Here is a 19,019-nt window from a genome sequence, read left to right as displayed (position 1 = left end):
AATTAAATAACTTTGGCAATACTGTCCATCTCAATTTGTACACAGCACATTATGTAATACATTTTAGAACTGAAAAGACACTCAGAGATACTTCTTATTTAATAGTTGAGGAAACAGAAATCTAAATAAGCAAAGTACTTTCTCAAAGAGTTGTCCTGACCCATTAGGGACCAAAAGCAAGATGCTCCTGGGTCAGAGCTCAATGCCACACTCTTTTCTGCTGAGTAGGCAGAAACTTGCATTGCAATTTACTTCTGTGATATATAATTGCTTTTAGATGATGTCACAATTTTTCTTTACTACATCATACTAAATGTTCTACTTCATAATTCTTTATTGCATGATATTATATGTCCCACTATCATGTATGCCTTCCTTATTTTATGGGTGATGCTGTGACCTTAGGGATAGTAACTGATTTTCCAAAAATTAAATGGTCATTTTGTGACAGTGCTAGATACAGAGGCTTGGACTTCTGACCTTCCAGTCCAGGGCTTATTGAGTAAATATCTCCTCCCAAAACCCTACTTGGTCCTCCACTTTCCATTAGAACAAATTAAGCACAAATTTACACATATCCACAAAATAACAAGGTCAATTTTTTAATCATATCTAATAAATCCACTTAATCTGGCACTGGAAAAAATTGAATTTATGATTTTTCTTTCTCTCTCCTTTTAAAACCTTTGTAGTAAGTCATTATGTTTATTCCTTCATTCACCAAGCATAATAATTTTTTATTTTAAATCTCAAACTCTGTTTCAAGCTGGGGATTCAGAAATGGAAATCATAGATTTGGGCCTCAAATTTTAGTAAGGGGCAATAGAGACATAAGACGTAAGTATAGAGCTGGGGATTTAGCTTGGTGGTACAGTGCTTTCCTAGCATGCTCAAGGCCCTGAATTCAATTCCCAGCACTACACAAGGAAAAAAAAAGTAAATGGAGAAACATGTTATATAAATAAGCACAAAAATGCCAATTGCTGGGAGTAGTTCAGTCTACTTGAGGGGTTAATGAACAGCTTCATAGAGCAGGTAGGTGTGATGCTCTGAATCTTGAACATTGGGGTAGGTCTTGCCTTGGGACTAAAAAGTGAGCAAGGACTCAGGGAAGTGGTGAGGTGGCCTGAGAAATGCATAGATGTGAAGGAGTGCTTTGTATATGATTCTGAAAATAGTTTACAGGACTTTAGTGTAAGCTGCAACAAGTGTGCTCAGGAAAGTTAGGCTGGAAAAGTCAGAGGTAGACTGCTGAAAGATGCTTATAGTATGCCCAGAGTTTGAACTTAGTCTACGAAAAGAGAAGAGTCAAAAGATTGCTGTATACTACAGACTTACTTTTAGAAAGATCTACCATGGGTGTGTGTGTGTGTGTGTGAAACAAGCTAGCAAGTATAGAAATTGGTCATGCAGTCTCTAGGTTGTGCAAGAAAAAGATGCCAAGGATGCCTAAGTTAAGTCAGAAGTGAAGTTGTGGAAGAAAAAAAGGAGCTGTGCCAGGGGCAGACTTAGAGGAATTTGGAGGACAATGAGATGTGGGGGATAAGTAATGAAGGCAACATTGAACAAGAAATTAAGAGAACTGAATTCTAATTATATATCTTTTAGTCTCTAGCTTTGTGACTTTGAATTATTATTATTTTTATTGTTATAATTTTGGTGGTACTAGGGCTCGAACTCAGGGTTGTGATCTTACTAGGCAGGTACTCTACCACTTGAAACACCACCACCACCACTACCACCACCTACCACACCACCCCACAGCCTTTTTTGCTTCAGTTATTTTTCACATAGGGTCTCATGTTTTTTCCCTGGGGCCAGCTTTGGACCACAATCCTCCTACCTATTGCCTCCCACATAGCTGGAATCACAGGAGTATGGCACCATGCTGGGCTTATTGATTGAGATTAAAGTCTCTCTCCAGCTTTTTGCCTGGGCTTCCTTGAACTGTGATCCACCCAATCTCCACCTCCAGAGTAAGTTGAATCACAGATGGGAACTACCATGCCTGGCCTAGGATTATATTTTTTAACTATTAATTTTCTTTTTGTAAAGGGCATGGTTGAACTTTATTCATGGTTCTTTAAGTTCCTAAAATTCTGTGATTCTCTCTTAGAAACCTGAATTTTTATAAATAAATTCATTTAGGTCTTCTTAGACTCCATAATAGCTGTTAATAACATTTTTCATTAGTTATAAACATTGTATGACTGTTGACTTGACTCAATCCTCATTACTACCCCTGATAATAGATAATATAATTCTTGTTTTACAGCTGATACTCACAAAAATGAAGTAATTTTTTCAAATCATGTCTTTCTGTTCTTTGCTCATTCCTGTCAGGTGTGTCACTTCCCTTAAGAAGCACGTAGGCTGCACCCAGCTCCTTCCTAGGTTTGATAACAGGAATATTATTGCATATTAGTTCAGTTAAAGGTTGCTATTACAACAGATAAACCTCAAAGTCATTAGTTTAACAGACCCTAAATTTACTTCTTGCTCATGTGAAATCCAGTTGGTATCAGGGAATGGGTCTGTTATTACAAAGAGACCCAGGCTGATGGTACCTCTTCCATCTTCCATACATCGCTTCCAAGGTAACCCCTGGCTCTTTATCTGAAAGAGGAAAGCAGAGAGTGGCTAATAGGGTGAGAGGCTTTTTCATAGACCTGATCTTGAAGAAACAGAACTTATCTCTGCCTGCACTCTATGTCACTGTCCACAGCAGTCTCCAAGGGAGACTGGAAAGTGTAGTCTAGTTGTGAGCTCAGGAGTTAGGTGTATGTATGTTTGGTGCTCAGAGGGTACTCTCTTTTAAAGCTGGAACTTGAACCTAGTCTATGTGATTTCAGAATCCTCAGCTGTACCACCTGCTGGTTTACTTTTTGGACTTGATCTCTCTCATGGAATTTAGTAATCAAGCTGATTTTTACATAAAACAGTGTGAGGATATGGGTCAATTTTTAGTAAATATTATACCAGGAAGTTAAAATTCATGACTTCAAACAGTTAAGAAATATATCCAAAATAGAAATTTCATCAACTCCTTTCTCAGTTTCTTATTAAGTTCAGTGACTTAATGAACTTAACTTGTGCTAGTTTGAAAGGACTAAAAAAATCTGTTATACTTTAACTTTTGTGATAGGTCTAACAGATTGTCCTCATTATAATGAAGCAATCATTTCATAAACCTATAGGATTTTTGAATTGGAAGGAACCTTTAAATTACCTCTAAATATAGCCTGATTTCTTCATATTGCAGATAAGAAAAGAGACCTAGATGCCTAAATACCTTAGCCACATTGCAGTTCAGGGACAGAGAACTGTGCACTAGAATCCAAGTCCCCTGCCTTTGTTTTCACTGTGCCATTTTCTTCAAGAAGAATTCAGGTTCCTTTTTAGAAACACTTCTGGGGATATTATTGATCATGAAAGAACAAAGTGACTCTCACAGGGAATTGGGGATATTCTAATTCTTTATGTTTTTGTGTAATTTAGGATTAAACAAAAAAATCTGCATTTTTACTCTTGCCATTAGAAAAAATAATATATGTATAATTATATAATATCACATTTGATAAATTATATATAATGGTATATGTTCCCTTTATTATAATTTTACATGGTCTTAGGATGATCACTTGCAAAATTGATTTTCACTGTAAGGCAAATGTAGAGGAATGACTGTTGGATTGAGAATTTTCTGGATCCTACTTTGAAGGTGTAAGTCTACTTCTCTTAAAAGTGGAGGAAGAAAAGATTTCTAGCTGATAATTAGCTTTTGATAGTTATAATTTTAATTAAAAAAGAAATTGTCTATACAACACATTATTGGATCAAAGAACAGTGACATCATCACATCACCTCAGGATGATCCTTAAAACCTGCTCTATAAAATGTGTTTGGGAATCCAGGAGAAATCTCAAGAAGGAGACACTGACTAAGGGAGCTCATGGGACTACCTGTTCCCTTACATTACTACGTCTCCTTGATCCTGTTGTCAGAATTCCTCTCTGACAACTCCTTCTGAGTCCCCATCCCTTATCACCATGCACAATCTTCTTTACTGGTCACTTCACTCCTAATGCCAAATGACCTTCTAGCTCACATGTCCATTTGCACAAGGCAGTTCTGTGGCTTTAAGTTCAAATTTCCAGGCAGATGGATTTTATTGGTTCAATACCTCTTATTAGAGCAGTCCTTACACATATTAGTTGTTGGACAGCTAATTCTTTAAGGCCACTGTTCTTTAAGGTTTACCCTTCTTTATTTAAAATGTGAATGCGGAAGATGTTTGTGTTTGAGCTGAGGGGCATGAGTCTAAAATTTCTTGCAAGATTGAATCTCCTCTATTCTTCTTCTTTCTCTCACAAGAGGCTGGGGAAAATCTTCTGGTGAGACTTTGCTTTTGTTCATAGACACCATACTATTAAATGGAAATTTTAGGTCTATTACCTTGTAGTAGAAATCCTTTCCCTCAGTGTTTTCATTTTGTTTTTTTTTTCTGTATTAAAAAAGTGGAGTAGTTTTAAAAACAATATTTGTAAAAATGTCATTGTCACTTGTCTTCTTCCTGCTCAACTGATCATCCTAATGTTATAAATTATGGGAACTTTTGAAATCTCAGTCAGCTATTTAAATGACCACTTCTTTTAATTAGATCACTTCAGTGTGGAAGTCTAAAAACACGTCCTATTTTTCTTACTCTAATGAATAAAAGTGAGAAATTAGCTGTCTCCAGAAATTTTTGTTTCAGCACATTTTATCCACTCAAAGTGATTTACAGCAACTTAAATCCACTAACTAGCTTGTGTTTCAGATGCCTATCGGTGCATGTAGGTGATGCTTTATTTCTGCTTAGAAGGTGTAATACAGACTCTTTGGGAAGCTAGTCAAGCTGGGTAAAACCATCAAATAGTAGTTTAGGAAGACAAACAAAATTTCAGAATCAATGAGACAAATCAGAATACAAATAAGAACTGAAATCTAATGGAGAGGAAAGCAAGTAGGAACAAATTCATGACTTGATGCTAAATTTACTCTCAGCTTATGTGTCAGGCTGAATTTTTTAACATGAGTCTTTTATGTCAACACAATTAAATATATAGTTTTGAAATATGAAATTAGAAATTTTAATAATGTAGATAACTTTCCTTAACAGCTACTTTCTGTAGCTTATATGCATTTGGTTTACATTAATTACAATAATAGTAAAAATGAAGACAATTAACATTTAAGAAATACCATATAATTTTAAAGGAGTTTCACATCTGTTTTCTCTGTGGAGTCACTTTAGAGATGAACAAGCGAATTTTCTGGAAAGTAATTGAACTTTCTTAAAGGTTTAGTATAGTATAGTATAGTATAGTACAGTATAGTATAGATCAAACTAGTCTTGAACACAGGCATTTTGGTCTCATAGCCCATGTCTTTTTGAGGTTACCAAGCATTGCCTATGGGGATGGTGATACAGTGATATGCTTACTGCATTCCTCCATGTCATCTGCAATTTTAACTCCATCAGTCTATGGTATGTATTTAGAGCTCCAAAGAAAAGGCACTATAAGATAGTAGTTAAGACCATGATTTCTGGAAGCAATCTGAATTTTCTTCTCCAATTTATCTCTTAATAGTTAACTTACCTTGGGCAACTTAACACTTCTGTGTCTTAGTTTCCTCATCTATAAATTGGAGATAATACCAATTTCCTTCTCAGTGGTTGCTGTTGCCACACTAAATATTTTAAAATGCTAGCAATTCTCTAAATTGTTTCCAGAGTACATGAATTGTTTTGTTCATAGAACATGAAATGCATAGTGTTTTGCTCATAATTACTAAGCCCAGAGCTCACAATCACTACTCCAGGTAAAAGACATATAAATATTATTCGGCTGTAAACTCGTTTTTCATAACAGTGCAGTTATGGTTGGTTCACAAGTAATGAATCAAATGTGGCTATAATACATGTATAAAATGCATTGAAGGGGTTGGGGTCATGGATCAAGTGGTAGAGCACTTTATGCCTAGTAAGCACAGAGCCCTGAGTTGAAAACCCTAGTAACATCCAAAAAATTATAATGCACTGAATAGTACATATATAGAACTTTAAAAAAATCTATAAGTATACAAACCAAAGGACAGTTAATTTGACTTTTTTTACTCTGGAAAAGTTTCTTTCAGTGTATAAACCAGTAGTTGGAAATAAAGGTTTTGGCAAAATGTCATATGGAACGTCATGTCAGAATATACTAGTCATCATAGCTTTAGAAAAGAGTTAGGAGTCTTAATCTATGATTCAAGAGGGAGTATTTTAATAAGGCCTTGTTTCTGGAGCACTACAGGGCCAATGGGACTACTGCTGAAGTGAGACATAGGGTCATAAGAGCTGGATAAGACTTGGTATCCCTGTGTTATGAGAATTTAGTGAAACTTATCTCTATTGTCATTTCAAAAAAGTGTAGGAGATAACACATTTGTATTTATGTATATCACAGCAATGGAGAGAAAAACCTCAGAAAGTATGTGTGTGTGTATGCGAAAGAGAGAGAGAGAGGGAGAGGAAGGGAGAGAGAGAGAGAGAGAGAGAGAGAGAGAGAGAGAGAGAGAGAGAGAGAGAGAGAGAGAGAGACTTGGGAATTGTGAGATGAAGAAAATTGCTTGTTGTTGTTATTTTTCATTTACGTCTTCCCTAGGGGGTCTTGCATCATTTTGATAGGAGGCTAACAGATCTTCTGAGAGCCTAGTTTGTTAATTTGGAAAGCCCTAATATTTGATTAGGTTAGTTTATCATGAGCTCTGTCTGAATCTACACAAAGAATTCTAACTTGAATTTCCAACCATTTCATTAACCTTTTAAAGGAAAACCATGGGAATTAGTTTTACCTTCTTAAATTGCTTTCTTACCATTTATTAAATATTTACCACATACTGAGCAGTTTACATGAAAAATTAGTCTTTGTCTACAAGAATTTGGCAATCTTAATGAGAAGTTAAGGCACATAGCAGACAACTAAAAAACCATTCATATTCATATATATATACCATGTAAGGTGAACTAAATTCTAGAAGATTTGTTTCCCTTTCAGGGGATATCTAGTTACTTAGTTATGGGTATACATAAAAATACTAAACATTCGACAATTTTGCTTCCCCCTGCCTTCAAACTTTTATAGCACAAGATTATCATCCATCTATCTATCTATCTATCTATCTTCTATTTATCTATCATCTATCATCAGCTATTTATCTGTCTACCTAGTTATCTATCATCTTATTTTAAAATGTTAGTTACCCTCTCATCTTCCTCATAAAAAGCTTTGTACTTTCAGTTTATTAAGAAGCATCTAGAGATGCTTCTTTCTTGAGAAGGGAGAGATTTTCACAAAACCCCATTTCTCACCAGAAAACTCAACCTGTGTATTTGTGCATCATATTCCTAGGCAGTGCAGAGAAAGGACAGAGCAGGACAGTCTTGTGTCACATGGATACTGCTGGCTCTTTCTGCTCACCTTTATATTAATTCTCTTATTGTATTACATTCTCTGATGGAAAACATACCTCTCTTTCTTCTCAGTTCAACTAACACCTTATCTTCTCTCCATTGTAGCCTGTGGTCATCATCTCACCTCCTTTCTTTCCCAAGAGAAAGAAGTATGCTTTCTTCACCAGAGCTCTGACATTCCAAACTTAGCCAATGTCATTATCCCATTGTAGGAGAATTCCTTATAACTTCTCACATTAGGTAAATATCTTAGCATTGTCTTTATTTTACCTTGATTTAAATATGTTAGAATGATCCAGGATTTTAGATATCAGACTTCATTGACTTACCCAACAACCAACATGTTTAGGTGTTTAATATATGATTATAAACTGAACAACCTGGAGAGCAAGAAGAAAGTACTATTGTGTTGTCAAGATAAGCTAAGTTTGTGGCAGTAACAAACAAACTCCTAATTTTAAATACTGATAACATCAGTTGTTTCTCACTTGTGCATCATAGTTGGTAGAGACTGTCCCATGTCCCTTCACTTGGGATTCAGGTAAAGGGACAGTGTCCACTACCAAGAGTGTAACCGGTTACTATATCTGGGGGTTGGAAGGAATAAATTACACATTAGCTCGTAAAGTTTCCACATAGAACTGATAGCCTTTGTTTCTGTTCATATATGGCTCCTATTACTTCAGCTTTCATTTCACTGGACAAAGTAAGACAGATCCCCATATCTTAAGTTAATGATAGGGAGAACTACAATGCTACCTTGTGCAGGAAGAGAGAGAACCAGACTTCACCTTTCTTTTTCAATGTATAATAAAATTTCCCTGTGATAACGATGATAAAATTGCCTTGGTCCTGAAAGATGCTTCTTTTCCCATGGGAGAGGTCAGTGGATCCTCACCACATGCTCTTGGTTGCTGTAGTACCAGAGGAAGAGAACAGAGCCCCAGCTGTCATCACACTCTTGCTAAAGCTGTCTTTGCTCAGTGTCATTGTCTAAAGAAGCTCTAATCACATCCCTCTCTGGCTTCCAGTGAGACATTTATAGGACTAATCTCATCATTGCTCACATCTCTGTTTCCCTAAATCATTCTCAAGTTCAGGCATCCCAAATAACCTATCATAATAGAGACATTCAATCCCCCTGCTGTAAGCTCATCCTGTCTTCCATGTTCTACTGCTCTTTCCCAGTAAATTCACATTTCCTCTTTTATAGACACCTGCTTCATATTCTTTTTCTTTTTCTTCTCAAAAGTCTCTCATGTCCCATGGGAAGAATAGATGAAATCAGATAAGAACTACCTCATCTTTTCATCATTCAATCAAATCACATCCAGTTGCCCCTGTACCTATATTTTCCACCTTCCATCTTATTAAAAGGGATTATGTTCCACACCCAGTTAATGCTAACTGTCTTGAAGATGCCCTGCATCCAGTTGCTTTGTCCTTCTTATGAACATTCTTTTATAATTACTCATTTTTCCTCCTGTATTGTCAATCTCTCTAATAGGTTATCCTAGTAAATATGTGGTTTTCTAGCATTCATTTAAAGAATACCCTTGTTTTATATGGATTGAAATCTGTAGAAAAATGGGAGAGTGGGGGGGGGTAGAGGGGTAAGGAGGAGTAAAGGAAGGGGGATAAATGGACCAAAGTAAAGTATACTCACAGCGGAGATACTTTGAGAAACCCCTTTGGATATTAACTTAGATACTAATAATGAAAGACAGGACTGTAAAATAGGGGGGAGAGTGAACAAAGGAGATTAAGGTGAGGGAATATGGTTGATGAACTTCATATACTTATATGAAATAGAACGAAGAAACCTCTTGCAATAGATTTAAGTGGGGTATAGAGGGGGGTTGAAAAGAAGAGATGGTGGGGCTGATCTAACCAATGTACAATATAAGCCTATATGGAGTTATCACAATGAATGCCCCCCTGTACAACAAACATGTCCTAATAAAAAATTAAAGGGAAAAAATAAAGAATACCCTTGTCTTCATGCCTCCTTCCACCTGCTGCTCTATTTCCTTCTTCTCTCTGCAGAAAAATACCTTGAAGGAAATTTTTATCATTCTCTGACAATCTTACCTCCTATCCTCTACTTTACTTGCTTCAATAAACTTGCTTTTATTTTTATCATGCTACTAACATATTTTGGACAAATGTTAACAATAATAATAGTTAACTTACAGAAGAAACGTAATGTTCTGAATACTCATTTAATCCTCATCTTAACCTTATAAAGATGTTGTTAATAATATCCTTATTTAGACTTAAAAAAAAGCTAGGCTGAGTGCCTGATTAGCAAGTACATGTCACATGTCAAACCTCAAAAAACCTCAAATATCAAAAAAAATATCAAATTTAACATGACCAAAATAAAAATAAGGATATCCTAACTCTACCCATCTTCTATTTTTTTCTTTTTTCTTTTTTTTTCGGTACTGGGGACCAAACTCAGGGCCTTGCACTTGCCAGGCAAGTGCTCTTCCACTGAGCTAAATCCCCAGCCCCTTCACCCATCTTCTGCAAACTCTCTTTCCTAGGCCTTCTCTACCTATCAGAGCCATTATCTTCTAATTATTCCTTCCAAGTTTAGGAGTAATCCTTCATTCCTGTTTCCCTTTCAGACCACCTTCAGACCATTGGCAGATCAAACCTCCTCTGTACTGAATTATTCTACATTGGCTCCTTCTTGTCCTCTTTGCTGCAGTTGGTCAAGTGCAATTTCCAACCTTTATCATCTAGACTCATACAACCACTGATATCCACTCTTTCTTTTCTCATTTCAATCTCTAATGAGAGGCCTGAGTAAACTCCGAAAGCATAAATGAGACAATTCTATTTTTGTCCAAAGGCTTTCCCTTGTAAGAAGAGTAAGATACAACTTCTTCACCAGAGCCTCCATGACCTGCCTGCATTTCGGACACTTCTCTCTCAAAATCATCCATCCAGTCACACTCCAGGAACTTGGGCCTTTTTGCTATCCTAGGAATATGCCACCCTTTTCCCTATTTTAGGACTTTTTCACTTTCTACTCCTTCTTCAGTTTGAAATGTTCTTCCTTCCTTAGATCTTCATAATGGATGCTTCGATCTTATAGCTCAGCTTATCGTTCAGGTGACTTCCTTAGAAAGGCTTTTGCTGAGACTTCCAAAGATGGATGTGCATTCCTTCCCTGCCCTGTTACTGCAATCACTAATGTAACCCCTACTGTATTTCCTTCAAGGAGCTTAAAAATGTAATTGTTACTTAATCTTTAATTTAGGTGCTTATTTGTTGTTTTATCCCCAGGAATATAAGACCTTTGAGGATAGGGACATACCATGGCCCTCTTAGTTATTGGTGCTCAGTACTCTGAGCAATGCCTGATGTGTGGTTTTCATCTACTTAAGATGTCACTAAGTGAAGTACGGTATTTACAGTATAACTTCTGTAAGTAACATAAAACACTCAGTAAATTAGTTAAACTGACTCAGGTTTAATTAATAAGGTGTTTTCTAGAGTCCAAGAGGATAGGAACAGAAATCTGGCTTTTAATTTTTTAGCTTGTGTACAGATAAATTTGTGCTTGAATCAAACGGACGAAACATCCCCATTCATATCTATAGTAGCAGAAAGATCTCTGTGGCATTGGAAATGCTATTTGCCTTTTGAAAGTTCTCTTGGGGATTGCGTCTCAAAGCTGGGTGTCACACCTGAGTTTCTTGGTCTCACATGGAGGGATTAGAGTTGGATGATATGATTTACTTGTTCTTAGAAAACCTAAGCAAGCTCTCTAGCCTGAGGTACTTCACATTACACTTTTTCTCATCTCCAAGAGGAAGTGGGTGTAATATGCTTATAAATTTAATCAAAGTCAGAGCTCCTACTTTTCTATTTACATTTGTGTTTTTATATCAAGCACATATTTTAAATTTCCGAAAGCGTCATCTTTCAGCAAATGTTTGAATTTAGGCTGTTTCTATTTTTAAGATATGAAACTTATGCTTTATCACTTCATAGTAGGGTTAACACTCTGAAGAAGAAATGTGGGGAAAAAACCAACAAGGATGAAGACAAACTAGAGTCTTATCAAAGTGTAGCAAGTGAGGTCCAAAAATTTCAATCACCCAAGAAGCTTCAGTAACCTCACTTTGAGATTAGAAAAATGATTCTGGGAGCCTGACACTTATGAGACTGGGTTTCCAGGTGGCTGACTGCCAGATGTAATCCATCCATTTCTGGTTGCACTTGTTGCCATTTGGTGGCAGTTGTATGCACAGGCAAAATGGAAAGGAAAGATTCTGGGTCCAGAGATTGCCTGGGACTTCTAAAAAAATGCTGTCAATTTTAAGACTCTTAAAATTAGTTATTTTCCAAGGAATGTGGGTAGAAGAATACTGAGGGGTGCTCACACTCTGCCCCTTGCTTCTTTAGAGTGTGTTCTCTGCCTGGTTCTCATATTCTCCCCCTAAGGAAGACCATAACTGTTGTCAGCACCCACCTGCTTTGAGAATGGAGCTGGCCTCACCCACTGTGGGGCAATTTTTTCAAGGTTTACTTTGATTAACACACCGAGCAAAAAGGCATAAAAAAGTCATAAGCAAATAAATGTTTTTGATGGTACCATGTATTGCCTCTGTAATTCACACTGCTTTACAGCTCATTCTAATCTAATCACTAATTGTTCCTGCTTCGCCAAGCATTTACTGACAGAAATGCTCTCCACTCTTAGGAAAGAAATCGAATCTGCATTATGGAATTAGCATTGCTGTATTTCTAGTTTCATGCATGGTAGATCCCTTACGGAGCTATATTTAAAGTACTTCTAATTTGAAAAAAGGGAGGGACATGTCCAAAGCTTTCTCAATGTTGTTTTTATCTTTGTTTGTGTTTGCACAGCTCACCATGTTAAAACGGGAACTTGCGAGGTGGTGGCACTCCACAGATGCTGTAATAAGAACAAGATAGAAGAACGGTCACAAACTGTCAAGTGCTCCTGCTTCCCTGGGCAGGTGGCGGGCACCACACGAGCTGCTCCATCTTGTGTGGATGGTGCGACTCTCCCATTGCTCATTGTGATAGCATGGCTGGGGCTGCTTGGGACTGGAACCCCACTATAATTCCATTGACTGGAGTCAATCCTAGGGGACCACACTGTAAATCATCTGACTGAAATGAATCTATTTTGGGGGAGGAGGGAGGACATTTGACTCTAAAATACTTTACATGAGATGCTAAGATCTGATGCAATTCTGTTATGAAATGCATTATAATGAGGTTCCATTATGTCAAAATGCTCTTATTTTGATACTATGATTTCCTGGAGGATGGCAGAGGGAGAAGTGTATATTAACTGGAAAGGCAAGATGAAAATACATGGTTTAGGAATATTAGTTCCTAAACCCATGGATAGTTCTTAAGAATGAAAAAATCAACACCATGTGTATGAGTGAATATTTGACTGCAGATAGATAACATATAAAGATGCATGAAAATATTAATTTCCTTCTTTGAGGGACTACCTAATTATAGTAGAATAGAAATTTTATATGGGTCTATTTAATTATTGCCATAAATAGTGATTTCTTAAGTGATGTATTCCTTGTGATGAGGTTACTGTTTATGATTTAAAAAAAAAGAAAAATGTGTAACATTCTCCTGATATTACATTGATTCTAAAATATTGATTTGAAACTGGTTGTGGGTCCATTTTTTATATATTTATATAAATCAGGGCATGCACACATTCACATAGGCTCCTTTTCCATATGTTAGTTCATGAAGCCTGTATTTTCATGTGAAAACCCTTCAGTACTTTGGTTATAGTTATCAATGTTGTATTGTGAACCTAGAAATTTATTCATATTGTAGATCTTATTGTTAATTATTTTTATCACAACAAACTAAATGTTGAATAAAAATTGTAGTAATAAATCTCTTAGGTCAGTGACTTTTGTTCCTCTTTAAATGTACCTCAGAGAACTACCAGTCCCGATAGAAAACACTGAGTTGAGTTTTTTCTCTTGTAGCTTCCATAGTGGAACAGAAATGGTGGTGTCATATGCAGCCATGTTTGGAGGGAGAGGAATGTAAAGTTCTTCCAGACCGGAAAGGATGGAGCTGTTCTTCTGGGAATAAAGTGAAAACGACTAGGGTAAGTGGACAGACAGCTTGGGCAAGCAAAACATCTCTGAATTAGAGGATGGGCACATTTAAGTGGTGGTTGAAGAATGAGAGAATATATTACATTTGCACAGTATATGTTTCCCATTTTTTCCTTAATTCATGTTTCCATAGCACATTTTTATTTCAGAATAACATCTTCTATAGATTATCATCAACTGTCATGCTCTCTGATAAATGAACACTGTTCCTTCATGAGATACTACCAGTAATGTGAAACCCCCTGAGGATGCATGTTGAGTGCAAGGAGAGGTGACATCAGTTCCTATTCTTCTGCTGTAAAGCAATCTGAATAAATTCTGAAAAAGAAGAATGTAATTTATGTACTCCATAAAATTTTCCAAATATGGCTCTTTCTGTTTTCTGAAAGTAATTATTTTTATCTACCCAATTTCTGCATCATTATATAGTTTTCTAATGGTAAAATTTATAGTCATTGTAATGGGTGACTAAGAGGAATTTCAGAATCTCGAGGTCAATACAAAAGGAATACTCTGAAGATAGTTGATGTGTTTCAGCTTTGCACACAAACTGAAAAGGTGGGAGGTGGAGGGAGTGGGAGAAAGGTAAAAAAATTATTCTTTAATTTCTTAATTAGCTACATAGGTATTCTGGATGGGCAGAATTTGCATTCCTTTTTTTGGCAGAATTAACAAATTCAAGTTTCTGTCTTTTGTTTTGAGAGAAATCAGGCCATTGATTAGAGTTGGATGATTAAATAATAGAACAGAATGATAGTAGTGGAAAATTTTCTAAAGAGTAACATTGAACTAGAAACTGGTTGTTTTAGGATTGTTTAGCTTAAAAGCTTTTAAACATTTCTGCACCTATTAAAGGTATTTCTTTATTGTCCCATCCAGATATATTTCAGTCTATCAAATAATGTCAGTGCATTGAAGTATTGAAGCGACCATACTTCAAATAGCATAAATAAAAACATCATTTCTTGACTCTAGTTAGTTCAGTGTTGACACATCTTTCCAAAATCTATTAAATGCTTAAGCAGTTAGTTAGAATAATTGTTTTATCCATTTAGTTTGCAAAAGATATAATTCATACTGATTTATTAAAAAATATTTTGACAATATAAAACTTCCTTGTAAGCTAGTTATACCATGAATTTATTTGTTTTCCTAAAACTGTTGTCAGTCAAAAAAGAAAAAAAAGAAAAAAATGTCATGGAAATTCACTAAAGAATTGAGATTCTGAACCAAATGAAAGAAAAGTGAGCTCTCTGGCCATTTTCAGTGAACAAGGGGAGGTTAATATTTATTGAATATATATACTAAACAAATTGCCATTAATGAATTAACTCATTTGGTTCTCTTAATGGTCCAATGAAGAAAATAGTATTTTTTTTTTTACAAATGAGTAAACCAATACTTCAAAAAATGACTTCCCAAGTCATTGATCAATTGGGAAACCAGGATTCAAGCCACATAGTTCCATTCTAAATCCTGTTCTCCTAACCTGTGTTTTGTACTTAACTTAGGATTTAATTTGTTCATAAGTAATAATGATAAAAGTTTTCTATAATTCTTTATCTATGAGGGAGACCTTTAAAAATACCTTTAACTTTCTAGATCATTGAAATGAAAAGGTCAAGATCATGTTATTTAAATTCTCATGAAGAAAACTTAGAAGTGCTATTTCACTCCTTTTGGCTATATTCTCAATTAAAATTGAGCTCTGCTTCACAAAATTCTTTCCAATGTAATGAAACAAGATGGATGAGAGACTGAGGAGTCATGAGTAAGGCAAACCACAAACTGTAGGTCCTGCAGTTTGTTATAGTGATATGATATTATCCCACATACATTGGATAGAACTTCTTATTTTTCTTTCATTTCTTCTGCCCTAAAGAACAGCAGATAATGGGGAACCTTGTAAAAGTTAGTTTTAGAGAGAATTTATGCAACAGAATGTGCTTGGATTAAATTTTGTTTGTCTGTGAAGAGTCTATGAGTCCCATCTTTAAAAGAAAAATAATCATGTGTAAGAAAATATGAGAGACTTTAAAGAAGGAGCTTCTTGAGTAAATTACTAATGTCTTTTTTTCCCCTCATAAGAAAAACTATTGTTGGTTACAAAAAATACAAAGAGCATACTTAGAAATTTTTAACTAAAGAAACACCATAGCATTCAAAATGGCTAGGCAAAATGTAAAATTATGGGCTAGGCATGGTGGCACATGTGTGTAATTCAGTTACTCAGGAGTGGAGATAGGAGGATCATTGTTCTGAGGCCAGCCTGGACAAAAGTTAGTGAAATTCTGTCTCAAAAACCAGGGAGGCGAGTTGAGGCACGTTATACTTCCAGCTATTCCAGAGGTGGAGGTAGGAGGATCAGGGAGGTAGGAGGATCAAGAGTGAGGTCCTATCTGAAAAACAAACTAAAAAACAAAATAACTGAGGCCATGGCTCACACTATAAAGTGATTGCTTGGCAAAAACAAGGCCCTGAGTTCAATCCCTAGTACCACAGAAAATAAATAAATAAATAAATAAATAAATAAATAAATAAAAATCCTTGGAATAGCTCTTGGCACAATATTACTTTGCCCCCCTCCCACCCTGGGATAGTGTTAGAGGTAATTTCCACCATACATAAAAACCAATGATATTATTCAGAAGAAACCTGAATCATTATTTTATTCATTGGTATTAATTTCCACTTATCACTGTTGAATAAGGTAGCGATGGCTACTGTGAGTCAAGAAACCATTACAGTCCCTGATTTGGCAGGTGCAAGATACAAAAGAGAAGGCCAGAAGTTAAGCAGAAATAGGTTACAAAATAACTCAGGAACTACTCTCAGCCAAAAGCAATTTGTGTTTCTTCCTGCAAGAAATGTTGGTCATATGGGAGTATCACTGCAAGCAAAATGGCTCCAAAAATGATTACACTTTGCAATAATGTATACCCTCTCTTATAATTGCCCATGTTCAATCTGGAGTGCTTGGGTATGCCTAATGATAGAAAAAAAAAAAAAAAGCAGTCAGCCAAAACCAACAATGAGGTCTGTGTAGAGATGAGTGGTAGCTTCCATAATTGACTACAAATCAGGGGCTGGGAAAATTCATTTAAGACCTATTTGGATCCTCTACTGTACTTGCTACAGATGTGAATTATATCCTCCTTTTTGTATTATATTCAGAAAGCTCTTTTTGTACTGACCCATTTTCTGTCCTAAAAAGAGGGAAAGGCAAGGAACAGACAGCCCTTTTTATAGCATCAATTTTTTGTTCTTCAAACCCCCAAATATTTAATCTGAAGAGCACATAAAATGCAACAGTTGTTTCCCAAACACGATTTTCATTCTAAAGGTATAAAAATTAGGAGTATCTGTGAATCCATAACTGTGTCCTTTATTACTTTTAAGATTTCTTAAATCAAAAAGAAAAGTCATCTGAGCCTTTTATTTCAAACTCACTTTCAAAGATAAAAACAAAGAACTTTTTTAGAGTCATTAATAAAAGAATAGGTTTTTCAGTTTGAAAGTGCACTTAATTTTATGCTAATTATACAACACAAAAGTGGCAGGGGGGAAAGTTGCTATGGCCCTTGTAAGATACAAGAAAAAAATTTAACATTGTTGAAATCATCAGAAAAAATAGAGTTGTAGTTCATTTCTTTTAATGTTTTGCTATTCTTTCTCTGTGGAAGATCTAAAAAAGTAAGATTCTCCTTTTAGGCTTTATAGCCCTTGCCTGTTGATACAGACACCAAGCTTCTAATTAATAGTGGCCAACATATTTCTTATGTCTAATTCTTACCTAAGGAAAAATGAACTTAAATTCACTTTATATGGTCAATAGAAAGATTATCTTTGTGAATAATAAATGTCAATTCTACTGAGATATGCTTAGTGAGAAATTTTCTGGGTAATTTTTAATAAACTAGTATGATCTTTATCTTCATTCATTTAATTAGTGTATTATAAGTAGAAAGGAACGGTATTTTTTAAATGTACCTTCAAATAAAATTGATTTAAAGGCATCAAAATGTGACTTCATTTCATTGTGTAGTTGCAATGAATATATACAAATGTGAAGAATTTCTTGTACGTGACATTATGTAATAGTACTCATAATTGAAAACAACAAAAGCAAATATAAATCATTTACTTAGCTCTTAGTGTGTTGTGGTCATTCTGCTAAGTGCATTGCAGGAATTGTTTAATTTACCCAATTACAGTAGACACTAAAGAGAGCACAGAAATGAATGGCATAATCCCTGCCCACAAGGGGCATGTACTTGAGTGGGGGATTTAATAGTGTACCTTGGATAATTCTTTTTTTTAATCCATCTGCAGTCCTCTGACAATAAATATTGAAATCAATATTTATTGATTTTAACCTGCAAATGCAGGTTAAAAGTTATGTTATTAGAAATAACAAAATACAAAATCCTTAGTTTAGCTTCCTCACCTGAAAAAAAAAAAGAGGATGGTGAGCTACATTCAATTTCATGTTCCTCTGACCAACATTTATTTCTTGGTTATATGTGCCAAGGACATTTCTAACTTCCTTCTCAGTTAAATTTATGTGACACTAATACCTGGCTAATCTCAGAAGACGGATAAGTGTTAGCTTTTTAATTCTTTCCCTGAAAGAGAGGAAAGAAATAGCATCGTGTGATTCTATGCTGATTAAAGCCTGAAGTCATTTCTTAAAGATGCTACTGACTAAAGTGGCCACAGACAATACATAAGTGAGTAGGCATGGCTGTGTTCCAACAAAACCTGAATTACAAAATAGGTGGCTGGCCTCCTTGGATCTAGTTTGCCAGGCCCTGATCTAGGAGAACATCCTAACTCCTCTGTTCATTTTTAGGGCTTTTAGAATGAATTTGTTCATTCAGGTGGTTATTAACAAATATGACACTTTATTTCCTCATTACTTAAAATACTTCTCACTGAGTACAATAAATTGGCACAAGGTCTGAAAGCTGGTGCTTAGCTTATTCTAGCTATAATCTTGACACACCAGTCTTTTTCAATAGCTGAATCCTACATGGTTGAATGAACCAAAGTAAAGCACACCTACAATGGGCATACACTGAGACATCCCTTTGAACATGAACTCAAATATTAATAACAAAAAACAAGACTGTACAATAGGCAATGTGTATGTGTGGTGGAGGGAGCTAGTAAGAGAGGAGAGGGTGAATGTAGAAGATTAAGGTGAAGCTATATGGTAGATGAACTTCATACACCTATATGAAACAGAACTCTTGCAATTGCTTTAAGTGGGGCAGGGAGGAGGTTGAGGGGGAGAGACAATGGGGGCAATTTAACTAATGTACAAATATAAGTCTAATTGGAATTGTCACTATGAATCCTCCCCA

The 19,019-nt window shown here is 35.7% G+C and overlaps 1 protein-coding gene across 9 annotated transcripts in view; it reads left to right on the top strand.

The window, feature by feature from the left end:
* The window catches only part of Tafa2 (TAFA chemokine like family member 2), a 561,377-nt gene that overhangs the window by 511,866 nt on the left and 30,492 nt on the right, over nt 1–19,019 (top strand). For all 9 annotated transcript variants that reach the window (XR_012450885.1, XR_012450883.1, XR_012450882.1 and 6 more), the window contains 2 exons: nt 12,389–12,541; nt 13,519–13,643. Coding sequence is in view for 1 of the 9 variants with exons in the window: in XM_074083800.1 (XP_073939901.1) it covers nt 12,389–12,541; nt 13,519–13,643 (278 nt within the window). In the remaining 8 variants the exon portion in view is untranslated. The remainder of the gene's footprint in view (nt 1–12,388; nt 12,542–13,518; nt 13,644–19,019) is intronic.

This window comes from Castor canadensis, chromosome 8 (assembly GCF_047511655.1).
Source record: "Castor canadensis chromosome 8, mCasCan1.hap1v2, whole genome shotgun sequence".
Classification (NCBI taxonomy): Eukaryota; Metazoa; Chordata; class Mammalia; order Rodentia; family Castoridae; genus Castor; species Castor canadensis.
This window is presented reverse-complemented; position numbering and strand designations above follow the sequence as displayed.